Source organism: Mandrillus leucophaeus, unplaced genomic scaffold (genome assembly GCF_000951045.1).
Source record: "Mandrillus leucophaeus isolate KB7577 unplaced genomic scaffold, Mleu.le_1.0 Scaffold218, whole genome shotgun sequence".
Classification (NCBI taxonomy): domain Eukaryota; kingdom Metazoa; phylum Chordata; class Mammalia; order Primates; family Cercopithecidae; genus Mandrillus; species Mandrillus leucophaeus.
In genome coordinates this window covers 872,804-888,076 of record NW_012102232.1, presented here as the reverse complement: position 1 = coordinate 888,076, position 15,273 = coordinate 872,804, and the positions used below count along the sequence as shown (strand labels likewise).

At 40.5% G+C, this 15,273-nt stretch overlaps 1 protein-coding gene across 1 annotated transcript in view; it reads left to right on the top strand.

The window, feature by feature from the left end:
- The first annotated feature begins 5 nt into the window (after window positions 1–5).
- Window positions 6–15,273, top strand: part of DROSHA (drosha, ribonuclease type III) — a 154,771-nt gene continuing 139,503 nt past the window's right edge. Inside the window, exons 1-5 of the mRNA XM_011980812.1 lie at window positions 6–143; window positions 1,195–1,321; window positions 2,979–3,044; window positions 5,494–6,327; window positions 11,147–11,239. Coding sequence (XP_011836202.1) covers window positions 3,025–3,044; window positions 5,494–6,327; window positions 11,147–11,239 — 947 coding nt within the window. The 5' untranslated portion in view covers window positions 6–143; window positions 1,195–1,321; window positions 2,979–3,024. The remainder of the gene's footprint in view (window positions 144–1,194; window positions 1,322–2,978; window positions 3,045–5,493; window positions 6,328–11,146; window positions 11,240–15,273) is intronic.

Here is a 15,273-nt window from a genome sequence, read left to right as displayed (position 1 = left end):
CTTGGCCCAGCTGTCTCAGGTTTGCTTTTTAATTCCCTCGGTTTCCTGTTCCGGAGGCGCGGGCGGCGCCACTGTCTTGGTGCCTGGAGTAGTAGCCTGGCTTTTCTCTGACGGCGACCTCGTGGCCCGAGAGCCTTTTATAGGTAAAAGGGGACCTTGCAAGTGTTCGAAGAGAGTTTCCGAGTGTCAGGATTTAAACGGGGCTGGAGTCTCCGGGGCTGGGGTGAAAGGCGTCCGGGAATTGGGGTCGGGAAGCCCTACTTCAGATCTGCAGCTAAGGGCAAAACAGCGACCCTAGGCCTGGATCCCGCAAGTAGGTGGAAGTGAAAAAGGAGACCTTTCCTTCATTTGTGGAGCACACACTATGGTCCAGGCCTGGGGCCGTCCGGCTCTCGGAGGGGAGCGAGATCCTGAGCTCAGCGCCTGCCTCGTGGGGCGCAGCGTCTGGCGGGAGATGCAAACAGTAAATATGCAGTTACGGATCAGGATGAAGGTGACTGCCCTGCAGCTCCACCTGGGGAAAGAGGGAGTTCTCAGTAAAAATGTAGTCACACTTTACAATTCTTTTTACATGCACTGACGTTCCTGGCTGTGTTAACTATTCAAGACAGCTCCCTCAGTGTCTCTGCTTCCAAACCGCAACCGAGAAGAGACAGACGGAGAAAAGAGTTACTTTTCCAGTTGCAGTGAATTCCTTGACTTTTGAATTAAAGTCTGCATCCACAACATAGCCGGACTATGCCTTCAATAGGTCAATTTCATGATTAGTATTTTTAGATTTTCTAACTACAGAAACATCCATGAGGATCTGGCAGTTTCACACTGTGCAAGAGTGTTCATGACAATGACTTTTCCCACCCCTAGGTGCAGCACACACCTTTGTGTTCCCTTAAGCCCTGAACATACCTCTTTTTTGTGTGTTTATTGCATTATTTTGCAAGTATTTTTAAAATACTTACTTGTATGTGGGTTCTGAGTTCCTTGAATCCTACAGGCTGTGTGTCTTACTTATCTCTGAGTCTACAAGGCCAGGGATAGTACTTCCCATGTATGGCTCATTAAATATTGCATGAATCAGTGAAAAGGTCTGCTTTCTGTTGCAGAGATACATGGAAGGGAAATGTACAGTAGCAACATGGAAACATATACTATTGGTGAGACAGTAAACATATATTGACCACCAACTGTGTGTAGGTTCCTTTTCCTGGGGATGTGAAGGATACAGAAATGACTGTGAATCAACCCATATCATCAAGGAGCTGATAATCTAGTGGAGGAGTTAGACATGTGCATACTTCACTGTGATGTGAGGCAGCCTCTGGTAAGTGCTGTAGAAGAATTAAGTATAGACTAAGTCTAGACGGAATGGGATTACCTAAGGGAATCAGGAAGGGCTTCATAGAGGAGGTGGCATTTAAGATTGGTAGATAGATAGAAAAATCACTGGGCAGACTCATATGTTGGGAGATTTTTTTTTTTTTTTTTTTTGAGATGGAGTTTCGCTCTTGTTGCCCAGGCTAGAGTGCAATGGTGCGATCTGAACTCACTGCAACCTCTGCCTAGGGTGAGAAATTTTAGAAGTAGAACGGGAGCAAAGAACTAACTGGTTCTTTGTACTCGAATGGTAATCCGTTGGGAAAACATGGGGTAGTAGGGTCTTTGTGGGGAAGGTACTGGAGAACAAGCCTGGGTGCAGAGTCTGTAGGGCCTTAAATGCCAAGCACAGACTTTGAACTTGATTCTGTTGGTGGTAAGTAGCCTCAGGAGCACCTGTCTGGGCCCTAGGTTTATCATGAGGGTACTGGACTAGATAATAATAGTCAGGAGTCAGGCACAGTGACTCACTCCTGTAGTTCCAGCTGTTTCGGAGGCTAAGATGGGAGGATTGCTTGAGCCCAGGAGTAAGAGACAGCAGTGAGCTATGATTGCACCACTGCACTCCAGCCTAGGGACAGAGTGAGACTCTGTCTCTAAAAAAAAAAAAAAAAAGATATTATTTGGTGCCTATTATTTATTAAGCACACTGATTGCTAAGATAATCTGAAATTATTTTCATTGGCCATTTGAAAGTCTACATAGTTAAGTTCTATTGGTGAGACTTTTAGTTAGAAAGACTTTAGGAAAATGTTTCTATGTTAAAGCTTTTTGTACTCAATATTTATGTGAGTTTTTTTTTAATGTTTTGCTGAAGTTCAAGTATTTGGAAAATCATTCATGTTTACAGTGTTTTTCTGTGGGAGGAACTGAGAATGAAAATCAAGAATCATAACTGTTGTGTTAACAAGATTATGGTTATATTTGAATTTGAATGCTGGTCGCACTGTGATTTTTGTGTTTGGTCTATGCCTACATTTTTTTTTTTTTTTTTAGACGGAGCCTCTCTCTGTCACCCAGGCTGGAGTGTGAAGCTCCGCCTCCCGGGTTCTTGCCATTCTCCTGCCTTAGCCTCCCGAGTAGCTGGGACTACAGGTGCCCACCACCACGCTTGGCTAATTTTTTGTATTTTTAGTAGAGACGGGGTTTCACCGTGTTAGCCAGGATGGTCTTGATCTCCTACCCTTGTGATCCGCCTGCCTTGGCCTCCCAAAGTACTGGGATTACAGGCGTAAGCCACCGCGCCCGGCCTATGCCTACATGTTTTTACCATGAAGGAAGTGAGAGTATGAAGGGGGAGAGGGGAAATTATTTTTTTCCCAAGTCTTTTAACAAATTAGAGATGATCTGTGCCTATGATATAAGTCTTTTTAGCTGCTGATAGTTTTGAGTTGGCAAAACTGGTAATAATGACATTTTAAAATTTAAGGACATTAAAAATTTAGCTGGAAACTTTAATACAGTTCAACATACTTTGAATTTTGTTAGTAGGCTAAGTGTATTGGAAACTGCAAAATCAGTGTTATGGTAATTGCAGAAATATTTTGTAGCATTGGAAGTTTGGGAAACATATTTATGTCTGTTTTATTCTTTCTGTTTTTTAGAGCTTATATTCTCTGTGGAAGATGTGACATACCCAGGCGGTACGTCATGATGCAGGGCAACACATGGTGAGTGCTGTGATGGGAATGGCAGTAGTTTGGGAGAACCGAGAGAGGAGCAAACATTGGTGCTGGGCTATGGAGGGTGGAAAGGATTTAGATACATGGGGAGAGGGAATAATGTGCTCATTCTTTCAGCAGTGGGCACAATACAACAGAGGGCCATGCACAGGGCTAGGAAGCCAGACCAGAACAGTTAATAGACATCCCAGAGCACCACCCTGATAGCGCTTGCAGTTCCGAGGTGCAGGCAGACATTAAAGGTGGAATTAGGGCCGGGCGTGGTGGCTCACGCCTGTAATCCCAGCACTTTGGGAGGCCGAGGTGGGTGGATCGCGAGGTTAGGAGATCGAGACCATCCTGGCGAACACTGTGAAATCCCGTCTCTACTAAAAATACAAAAAAATTAGCCGGGCATTGTGGTAGGGGCCTGTAGTCCCAGTTACTTGGGAGGCTGAGGCAGGAGAATGGCATGAACCTGGGGGGCGGAGCTTGCAGTGAGCGGAGATCGTGCCACTGCACTCTAGCCTGGGCCACAGAGCAAGACTCCATCTCAAAAAAAAAAAAAAAAAAAGAAGGTGGAATTAGGTCCTTAGTAGGTGGATTGTAATTATTGTAGGACCTGCCAAGAAGCAGCACAGAGGATTGTGAGAGCAAGGAACCTAACGAAGCCCTGGGGTCAGTGACAGTGGTTATAGAAAGGCCAGCAAGGATATTATTGTAATAGCCATGCGAGAGGTGATGGTGTGAAGTAGTTGAATTCAGGAAATATTTATGAAGCAGAAACAATAGGATTTTTTTCTTTATTTTTTTATTAAGGGATAGTTGCCGTATAAGTGATAGCAATTTTAAAATAAATTTTTAGCTAAGGATGGGGGGTGAGGGAGGACAAGTCAGATGATTCCCTGGTATATGTCTTAGGACCATTAATGGTGTCATTTATTGAGATAGGAAATACTAGGAAAAGAGCAAATGTTTGTCTTGGAGGGGAAGGTCATTAATTCCTTTTAGCATATGGTATGTTGAATTTGCAGAGTCAGTGAGACACTCAAGGAGAGAGGTGGGGTTGGCAGTTGGCAGGGTGGGTCTGGAACTCAGGAGTTGTGGGCTAAAGGTGTAACTTGGGAGTTACTGACAGATTGGTGTTAATTGAAGCAGTGCAGGTGGGTAGCATCACTTTGGAAGAGAGAGTGAGCAGAGTACCTGGGCTAGACCCCAGGAATACCAGACGGTTAAAGTCCCGCTAGCAGAGAAGAAGCTGGTATGGGAGACTGCCAGGAGGAACAGCCTGAGGAGTAGGAAGGCCACAGTGAAGGCGTCATGTCAGGAAGCCAAGAAACGCATCCATGGGGGTGGGGGCTAGGGAGGCAAGTAGGGAGGTATCTGGGGTGATTGCTGCACAGAGATCAAGCAAGGTAATTGAAAATGACCTTTGGTTTTCAAGACAAGGTGGACACTGATCATGTCACTTATTGGAGTGCTGGTAGAAGCTGAAGTTGGATTAGAGTGAGTTGGAAGTATATACGGTTTTGTCTTAGCTTGGGCTGCCATGACTAAATGTTACAGACTGGGTAACTTAAACTGTAAACATTTATTTCTCACAGTTCTGGAGGCTGGCAGTCTGAGATCAGGGTACCAGCACAGCCAGATTTCTGATGCATGCCCTCCTCCTGCCTTGTAGGTAGCTGCCTTCTTGTTGTAGTCTCACCTGGCAAGGGGTGGGTGGCGGGGGCTTCTTTTTTCTTCCTCTCTTTATAACGGTACTAATCCTATCATAATTACCTCTCAGAGTCGCCACTTCCATATAGCATCACATCAGCATTAGGGTTTTATCAGCATTAATTTTGGGGTGGACACAAACATTCAGTCTGTAGCAACTTTTTCAGGTCATTTGACTGTGAAGGGAAGGGCAAAGAACGGGCAAAGTCAAGGGAGACCTGGAGGCCAACGAAAGTACTTTATATTGGAATAGACCCGAGCACTTTCAAATGCTGATGTAATGGGTCTGGTAGCTGGGAGAGGTGGAGGATTGCAGAGGGAGGGTGGTAATCCCAAATATGCATTTGGAAGTGGGAGCGGGGTCTGGGGAGGCAAGCCCCCTTGTTCTTGTGAGGTCAAGATCAGAGGGGAACTTGAGCAAAGGCATAATAGCAAATGGTGAACAATGGGATATTGAATTCGTCATTTTGGAAATGGAGCAGCTTTAAGGAATGGTCGGTCCAGGGACTAAACATGGCAGTGGGCTGTGTGGCCAAGAAAGGGGAAGAGGAGTTTATTGAGCATGAGGGTTTCAGATATTAGCAGGAACTCAGTGTTAAATGGGTGGTATATTCCAGTGGCTTGACTAGGGGGTCTTTGAGTTGCTCATCAAGATGGTCAGGCATTTGTGAAACCCTGTTTACATAGTGAGGATTATTTTTTTAAAAAAACTTTTCCCTTTTTCTTTTATGCCATGAAGTCACAGAATGTCATTCCACCCGGGACGAGGGTGTCCCCGAGGACGAGGAGGACATGGAGCCAGACCCTCAGCACCATCCTTTAGGCCCCAAAATCTAAGACTGCTTCACCCTCAGCAGCCTCCTGTGCAATATCAATATGAACCTCCAAGTGTCCCTTCCACCACTTTCTCAAACTCTCCAGCCCCTAATTTTCTCCCTCCACGACCAGACTTTGTACCCTTCCCCCCACCCATGCCTCCATCAGCACAAGGCCCTCTTCCCCCCTGCCCAATCAGGCCTCCTTTCCCCAACCACCAGATGAGGCATCCCTTCCCAGTTCCTCCTTGTTTTCCTCCCATGCCACCACCAATGCCTTGTCCTAATAACCCCCCAGTCCCTGGGGCACCTCCTGGACAAGGCACTTTCCCCTTCATGATGCCCCCTCCCTCCATGCCTCATCCCCCGCCCCCTCCAGTAATGCCGCAGCAGGTTAATTATCAGTACCCTCCGGGCTATTCTCACCACAACTTCCCACCTCCCAGTTTTAATAGTTTCCAGAACAACCCTAGTTCTTTCTTGCCCAGTGCTAATAACAGCAGTAGTCCTCATTTCAGACATCTCCCTCCATACCCACTCCCAAAGGCTCCCAGTGAGAGAAGGTCCCCAGAAAGGCTGAAACACTATGATGATCACAGGCACCGAGATCACAGTCATGGGCGAGGTGAGAGGCATCGGTCCCTGGATCGGCGGGAGCGAGGCCGCAGTCCTGACAGGAGAAGACAAGACAGCCGGTACAGAATTGATTATGACCGAGGGAGAACACCATCTCGCCACCGCAGCTACGAGCGGAGCAGGTAAACCACTTGTGCGTAGTTCTTTAATGAACTGCGGAGGCCCAGACGCAGTCATTCTCCATTTATGGCAACCAAACCAAAAGGGTCCAGTAGTGCATTTTGATTTATATGAGGAAAGGAAGCACACTTTGGACTCTGTTTTCAAGAGGAAGAAACAACTGACAAGTAAATAAGTTGATGTCAGAAAAAATTGCTTTTAAAAAGCATTCCAAATATATCAGTGTAGATTCATTTCAGTTAATATAAGACTTTCACTCTGCATAATACAGTTGGCATTTTAATGATGATCCCATGAGTTGAAAGATCTTGTATTTTCTGTGTTAGCATAGATTAAATTATGTTCAGTGTGATCATCATATCAGGTTATAGCATTTGAGTGTTTTTGGAACTGGCGATTTGCATGTTAATAAAGAATCAAATTAGTTAACAGGCAGGACTTTCTGATTTTTAGGATAAATGGAAATTTATTGTACATTGTTGCCTTCTTGGTTGGTTTCTTTGTAAAATGAAGTAAAATTATTTACACATTATGAAAGTTAGTGTTTTTCTTTCTTTTTTTTATGATGGAGTCTCACTACATTGTCCAGGCAGGAGTGCAATGGCGAGTCTCAGCTCACTGCAACCTCCGTTTCCTTGGTTCAAGCGATTCTCTCACCTCAGCCTCCCAAATAGATAGGATTATAGGTACACACGACCACACCCCGCTAATTTTTTTTTTTTTTTTTGAGACGGAGTCTCGCTCTGTCACCTAGGCTAGAGTGCAGTGGCGCGATCTCCACTCACTGCAACCTCTGCCTCTGGGTTCAGGTGATTCTCCTTTCTCAGCCTCCTGAGTAGCTGGGATTACAGGTGTGCACCACCATGGCCAGCTATTTTGCCATGTTGGCCAGGCTGGTCTCGAACTCCTCACCTCAGGTGATCAGCCCCCCTCAGCCTCCCAAAGTGCTGGGATTACAGGTGTGAGCCACCGTGCCTGGCCTAATTTTTGTATTTTTAGCAGAGACAGGGTTTTACCATGTTGGCCAGGCTGGTCTTGAGCTCCTGAACTCAAGTGATCGACTCACCTCGGCCTCCTAAAGTGTTGGGATTATAGATGTGAGCCACCATACCTGGCCCAAAATTGCTTTTAATCTGATTTTGTTGCATTGAAATGGATTCTTACTGAAGAAAGTTGTAGTTAAAAAATACTGTTTCATTCTATATTACATTTCTTTTTTCAAAAGACCAAATATGTATAAATATGAGAGAAATAAGGTTTCAAGGAGGCATTTCTAAAACTGGGATTCTAGCTGGGCTTACAGAAATACTCTGAAGTTATATGCAACTTTTGTGTGTGTGTGTTTTTCTATAAGGAAGCTTACGTCAGATTCTTAAAGAGGAGGGTGTGAGTCTGTTACCCCAAAAGCCTAAGAACCATTGGTTTATATGGAAAAATAAAAGACACATACCAATTGTGCTAATGTTTATTTATGCCTCGGTGAACTCTTACGTTGATGAAGATTTGAGGTCTTCTATTGTCAAGCTAATAATGGTGCTTCTCTTTCTTTCCCCAGTAGTGTACTTACTTTCATTGTCTTGTGGAACTTTTGTGCTGAAAGTGTTTGAGCTCCCCAGACCAAGTGACTTCACTATGGGTTTGCAGAGAGCTGGTCTTGGCTCTTGTTGCTCTGCCAAACAAGAGCAACAATTCACATCTGTTTCCACACTTTTCTCATGGCTCTATCAATTTGGCTCTGACTAAACATTTTGCCAGTCAATTAAATGATAGTGGTCATTCTCTGCCTTGAAGAGAGGGATTAGTGCTTAGAAGGTTCAGAAGGAAAATGCTTTGTTGCCTCTCCCTGGTGGCCTGGTAGAAGGTAGAAGGGAATGTGTTTCTTGTAGGGATGACTGATTTCTGGTGGGCCAAAGCTGAGTGAGAGTTGGTAGACTTTAAAAATCTTTTCAGCATGAACTACTGTTTCTGGTCAACATTCTGTGATGTACAGAATACATCACAGAGTTGGAGAGTCATAGGCATGTGATAGTTTTTTTTTTTTTTTTGGAGACAAAGTCTTGCTCTTGTCCCCCAGGCTGGAGTGCGATGGCGCGATCTCAGCTCACTGCAACCTCTGCCTCCCAGGTTCAAGCGATTCTCCTGCCTCAGCCTCCCGAGTAGCTGGGATTATAGGCACTGCCACCATGCCCGGCTAATTTTTGTATTTTTAGTAGAGGCGGGGTTTCACCATGTTGGTCAGGCTGGTCTCATCTGACCTCAAGTGATCCGCCTGCCTTGGCCTCCTAAAGTGCTGGGATTATAGTCGTGAGCCACCACTCCTGGCTGGCATGTGATAGTTAATGTTACTATCATTTTTATGATAGTTTTGTAGTGCAAACGTAAACTGGAAAGAGTAATAGGTAAATAGTTTGTAAATAGTTCTCTTCAGACTCCAAAGTAATTGTTAATAATTTCGTTTCTGGGAAAACATTTTGCAGCAAGCATTCTAGATAGTGTTTTATTTCCCCTTCCGTTTTGAGATGCTGTAATTAGAGGAGTTGTCAGGGCTCTGCTGTAAATCCTAAATTTTTCCATCAAGTCTTCAACTTTGAGTTATGTTTTTGTTTGAAGAAACCCGAATGTCCTGTGAATTGAGGATCTCAGTAAAATCAAGTGTCGTAAGAATTACTTCTAACCTGATTTATTCTAAACCACACTCCTTTACTATGAGGATCTATATCTTTCTAAAATGGTCTTTATTTATATTCGAGTTGTTTTATAATGTGCTTGGGGCATTTGTTTTGGAGCTGCCTAGTGGCATAGCTACATTAGAATTGGCTCCCTTTGGGATATTAATTAGGTGGAATATCAGTCATTTGTCTTATATGACATGCTTTTGTGAAACAAACATGGAGCACATGAAGTCCTAATATAACTTCTAGAAGTATATTGGGAAAACAGAATCTTCATAAATTTGGACTGTGTTAAGCTTATGCAAATTCTATAGTCTGTTCTCTGGCTGCTCCTCCCCTGCTTCTTGGGGTAAGTGAATCTATCCTTTTACGAATTCTGTCTTCCCTATTTTTCTCTGCCTCCAAAATGTGGTTGAATAATAATTGCAAGATTGTCTTAGGGTGGACTGTGTTTAGAAAAGGTCTGTGAAGAAGTGGATATATATATATTTGTTATCATGAAAAATGAAAGTTACTCCAGGGGATAAGGAAAGAAATCGCTACAGGCAAGTGTAGTGCACCAAGTACACTGTTGAGCAGAGTGGTAAGGAAGTGTGCCCTGGGCTTCACCTAGCTGGGGAGCACTACCACACAGGAATTCTCACCGCTGTCCTTGGAACGGTAAATGTGTAGCTATTGGAGAACTAGCCTAATGTACCTAAGGAATATCTTAATGTTTGCAAACAAGGAAGAATCTTGGGAAAAGTAACACAAACATAGCTTTCCTTGCTTTAAATGAATTTGTCTTAATAGTGTTACTAATGTTATTTATATCCAAATTGGTCTTTTCAGGTCCTACCCACTCAGAGGTACTAATCATCATTATAAGTGTTATTCTTAAATGCAAAATTCTATTGGCTATATGTTAAAAAACAAAAATTAGAAATATTCTCTAATTAGAATTTTTATTTAGAAATGTAGGCAATTATTCTTTTCAACAGCCATGTCATTACAAATTACATATATCTTTGACGTGGCGTGGTTCACTAATTTCTATACAATAACTAAAATTTACTGCCCAAATGTAAACTGTGATTTTAGAAATGTATGAGATGAAGAATGTAGAATCCGAATCTCTGACTGCTTTATTTGGGTTAGCTGGTGTGTATCTGAGGATTGTGTATATATCAGAAACATTATTCAAAGGAGTCTTCCTTTAGAACAGGGGAATCTTTAAGTGGAAAACAATTTCTATTTTAATACTTAAGCACTCACTGATCTCTGTCAGTTTTGTAAGTTCTATTTTCAATGTATCGACATTTCTGTTTGGCGATAGGTTGGGGAATATTTTTGAGTTCAAACATTTTTATGGTCTTCTTTCTGGACTCAGGTTAATCTAGCATTTTATTTTTCCTATTCTAAGATTGGAAGGTTACTTCCTTTAGACTTGTAGTTCTGATTCAGTCACACTGGAGTTCAGATTTCTCTTCTAGATCCTCATTGTTAAATAGGCTCAAAAGCTATTAATATTATTAAACCCCAGTTTTACATTGGAAGGTTTTAAAAATTCCTCATCTATTTTTTTTACATTAAGTAAGCCCAAAATCTCCATTTAGTTTTTTTCCAGATGAAAAATAGCATTCAAGTGACTTAGTCATGGCCTCATGGCAGGTTAGTGATAGCTGGAACTACAACTCAAGCATATAAGCCATAAGCATTAAGAACTCTTTCATTATAGAATCTTGTCCTAATTTTCACTATAAAAGCTTTATAATTTATATTTATTTGATGGGTGAGATAGAGCATTTTCTAGAAATCAATAGGATGTGGAGTTCTTTAGAGTTTTCCCTCTAGGTTAAATAACCAAGGATTGACTGATTGCAAGGTCTTAAGGGAAGATTAGGATAAGATTCCCATTATTGCATAGCATCACGTATGACTGCTTTCTTTAAAGAAAACTGCAAAAATTGTCCAAGTTAGTTAACTTCTGTAAAGTGAAAAGCTCCTTTATCCTCTAATAAATTAAGAAGGCATAAAAATGTCCCCTAGTGAATAGTGCCTGAAAAATTCATAGATGTGGTCCATTTATCTAGAAGATGAATTCAGTGAAAAGAGATGGTGTTTTTGAGTCTTTCTGTTGAAAACAGCTCTGTGTATTAATTCCTTTAAGAGAGCGAGAACGGGAGAGACACAGGCATCGAGACAACCGAAGATCACCATCTCTGGAAAGGTCCTACAAAAAAGAGTATAAGAGATCTGGAAGGTAAGCAAGGAGTTGACACTGAAAGAAGTCGTAGGATTATCTCCTTGAATTCAAATTTTGTGCTTGTACAGAGCAGCAGCCAAGTCTTCATAATGGCCTCAGAGTCTGTCCAAGGTGACCTGTGAAAAGCTGAACAGCCTTTAATTTAAAAAACTTTACTTTCAAGATGCATTGATTATGCCCAGGGAAAATCTTGATAAATTTCCAAAAATTAGAAATTATACAGACCACTTTTTCTGACCACAGTGCTATAAAACTATACATTAATAATTTTAGAAAACCTTGGAAATTCATAATTATGCTCTTAAATTTACATGTTTCAGAAAAAAAGAGCAAAACTGCAGTCATATTTTCATTAGAAAATGACATTGAGATTGCTATCACCCACAACTTAAAGGGTGTAATCAGTTCTGTATCCCAAAGTAAAATTTTTGGTCTTACATGAATATAATGGTAATGAACAACAGCACTCTAGAATCTGACAGATTCGGGGTCAGTTACTAGCTTTCCCAACTTTATTACTGGGCACAGTTATCAGTTTCTTTGTTTGTAAGATAAGGACCATTATATGTACCTTCTTGAGTGATAAGGGGTCATTGAGATAATGCATGTCAAACACTTAGAACTGGCCTGAAGTAAGTGCCAAATAAGTGGTAACTATATATGTAATTATTATCTGAGCACTTGGCTATAGAAATTGGTGGAACTTAAGAAAAGCAGAAAAAGGTATTTAAAGATGAATTAATGAAATGAAAACAGAACTATAGTGATATAACTATATTGTAAATAAATGCAAATACAATTTTTAAAGTGGGAAATCAAGAAAAGAAAAATCTACATAATATTAGGTTTGAGAAAGTGTATTATTACAGGAATGAAAGGAAATTTAAAAATTTAAAACAGTATAAAAATTAACTTGAATGTGATGGGTTGATTTCTAAGAAAACAAAAATAATTTCATGTAAGAAGCAGAAAACTTTAATAGGTCAATAACTGGAAAAAATGGAAAAAGCTTACTTTGCGCCACCTCTAAAAAAAGTTTTAAAGTGATCTTGAACACTTAAAAAAAGATGGAAGGAAAGCTCAGATCATTCTGTGGTAGCAGGAAAAACCAGATGGCGAGACCGAACCAAGGGAAAAAAATGGCACAAAAATGACACAGCAATCTCTCTTACAAATATGGATATAAAATCACTAATTAGGATATTAGCAAATGTTTTCAGTAGTTTGTTAAAATAACTGATAGAGTTTATTCCAAGACTGCATGGATAGAAAAGTTAATATTAGAAAATCTGTATTCTTTGTGTCAAGATCTGTAGGGTTATCTCAGTACTTGCCTTTTAGGTATTTAAAGTAAAACCAACATCCATTTGTGCATAAAAACTAGTAAACTAGAAATATTAGCAGACGTCTTTAACATGATGAAGAACGCTAGCTCATGATGAACCTGATGGATACCACCCCAGAGAGTCAAATGTGGTGTTGAAACCTGCAGGCCTTTCCCATACAGATTTGAAAAAAGGCAAGGTGACCCCATTGCTTATAATTGTTACTGAATATCCTTATGATACAATCAACATGCTAATCAAAAACATGGTGTGTTTGTGTGTCCCGGGTATTGTACTGGTATGGGTGATAGAGTCATTAACAAGGGCCCCCACTTAATAGGAAAAGGAAAGTTAAGTGCTGTAAGTGCATTTGATAGGACACTTACATATTGCTGTGGATTAGATGAGATTAATTAGGAAGGATGAAATGCCATGGATTAGATGGGATTAATTAGGAAGCATGAAAAGAGGGCCTGAGGAGAAGGAGAGGAGATAGGAGAAAAGTGAGGGTATTGTGTCAGTGGACATCATTGAGGACCTATTTGAGGTGGATGATTTTTAAGGTATAAGTGCTGGAAATAGCCTCGGTTTAATGGTTTCTTCTCTAATGGTTGGTAGCTTACAGAGAAGGTAGACTTGAATTCTATGAGTTCTGACTAATGCAGTAGAAAATAAAAATGAGAGATGGAAAACTATGAAGGGGAAAAGTTACCAGTTTGCCCTATAGCATATTGGCAAGAAGAAACATTGGGAGTTTGGATTTTGAATTTTGGAGTGCCTGAGACACTTACCTAAAAAAGATCTTTTGTTCTGTGTTGAAATGCCCTTCTCAAAGTGTTAAAAAGAAATATTAATTGATGTTTACAACAGATGACCCTGACCATTCATTACATCATTCACAACGCCTGCTTAAAAGGATGGGTGAGGATGTCTTTTGCCTGTGTTTCTTGGCAATAATAATAAACATTTGGTGGGATTTCTTTTCAGAACATGCTGAAATATCTATATCAACCATATTAGCATTTAACTACCACTTCCTAGGTTTATCATATTAGATAAGTGACTGATTTTCAAGGCTGTTTCCTCCTTTGTAGGGGGTGTTTATATCTGCCTCCTAGGGTTGCTGTCAGGATTAAATGTGAAATGTCAGTAAAGTGCTCAGCAGAGTGCCAGCCTCAGAGTAAGCACCAAAACAAACAAAACAGAGCCACTAGAGTTGCCATTATTACCTGACAGTATTTAATAGCCTTTTTAATAAAAGGGACTACCTGGTTAGAAAGTGTAATGCAAAGAAAAATTAAATTTACAATTCACTATGGAAAGTTATTAATAAATTAATTAAGCATCTTATAATGCATAGGACCAATGGGAAGAAAACTAATAAAATGTAGCTGATGACAAAGAAGGTGATGTAGTGAAAGGAAGGTATGTCCTGTTCCTGTGGTGGATAACCATGTTGTAAAAATACCAGTTTTCTTCACAATATAATCAGGCACCACATGGCATTTCAGTCAGTGACAGACTCTATACAACACTGGTCGCAAAGATTATAATACCTTATTTTTTTACTGGACCTTTTCTATGTTCAAATGTGTCTGGGTACACAAATACTTACCATTGTATTATAATTGCCTGCAGTATTCAGTACAGTCACATGCTGTACAGGTTTGTAGCCTAGTAGCAACAGGCTATACCACCTGTCCTAGGCATGTAGTAGGCTATACCATCTAAGTTTGTGTAGGCACACTGTGATGTTTGAACAGTGATGAAATCACCTAAGGACTCATTTCTTAGAATGTATCTCTGTTGTTAAGTGACACATGACTGTAATCTGTAATTTTATTGTAACTTCAGTTAAAGTACTGTGTTTTTTTTTTTTTGTAGTTTTAAAAATGTAAAAAGAGATGGGGATCTCACTTTGTTGGCCAGGTCGGTCTTGAACTACTGGCCTCAAGTGATCTTCCTACCTTGGCCTCCCGAAGTGCTGGGATTACAGGCATGAGCCACCATGTCTGACCCAGAGTACTGACTTTAGAACTTCGTAATGACTCTTTAACTTTTCCTTGGGATAGAAGTTAGGATAATGAAGATAAATAGTAATGCAAGGATACTTACTCTGGAAGTATTAAATGTTCTGGAAATATATAATAATTAAAAAAGTTTGATACAAGTTAAGTAGATCAATGAAACAACTATAGAGCAACATTCAAGAATATATATTACACCTAATAAATAATATATAAAGTTACATGTGATAAAGAATATATATTTTTTTCAAATCAGAGGAGAAACTGGCAGTTGGTGAGCCATTTGGAGGAAAAATTGAGATTAGATTTCTGCCTTACACCTTGGAGAGAGAGAATTTAAAAATTGTATTAAAAGTAACTGATGAAAATATAAAATCTTTTTTTAACCTTGGGATAGGAAATGACTTCCAAGCATACTAAGGCAGGGAGCATAAAAAGATCTCTAGATTTAACTTTATAAAAGTTGTATGTAGCCACAAACAAACAAACAGATTTCAAAGCAAGAAACTGGAAACGGTTACAATGCATATGACAGAGGGAGGATAGATATCTTAATGAAAACTGTTTCAACAAAGAAAGACTCTAATCATAATTTTAAAAATATTTGCATAGCCTATGACCAGAATGTTCACAAAAGAAGTAAGCATGAAATGTATTCATTTCAGTATTGATAAAATAT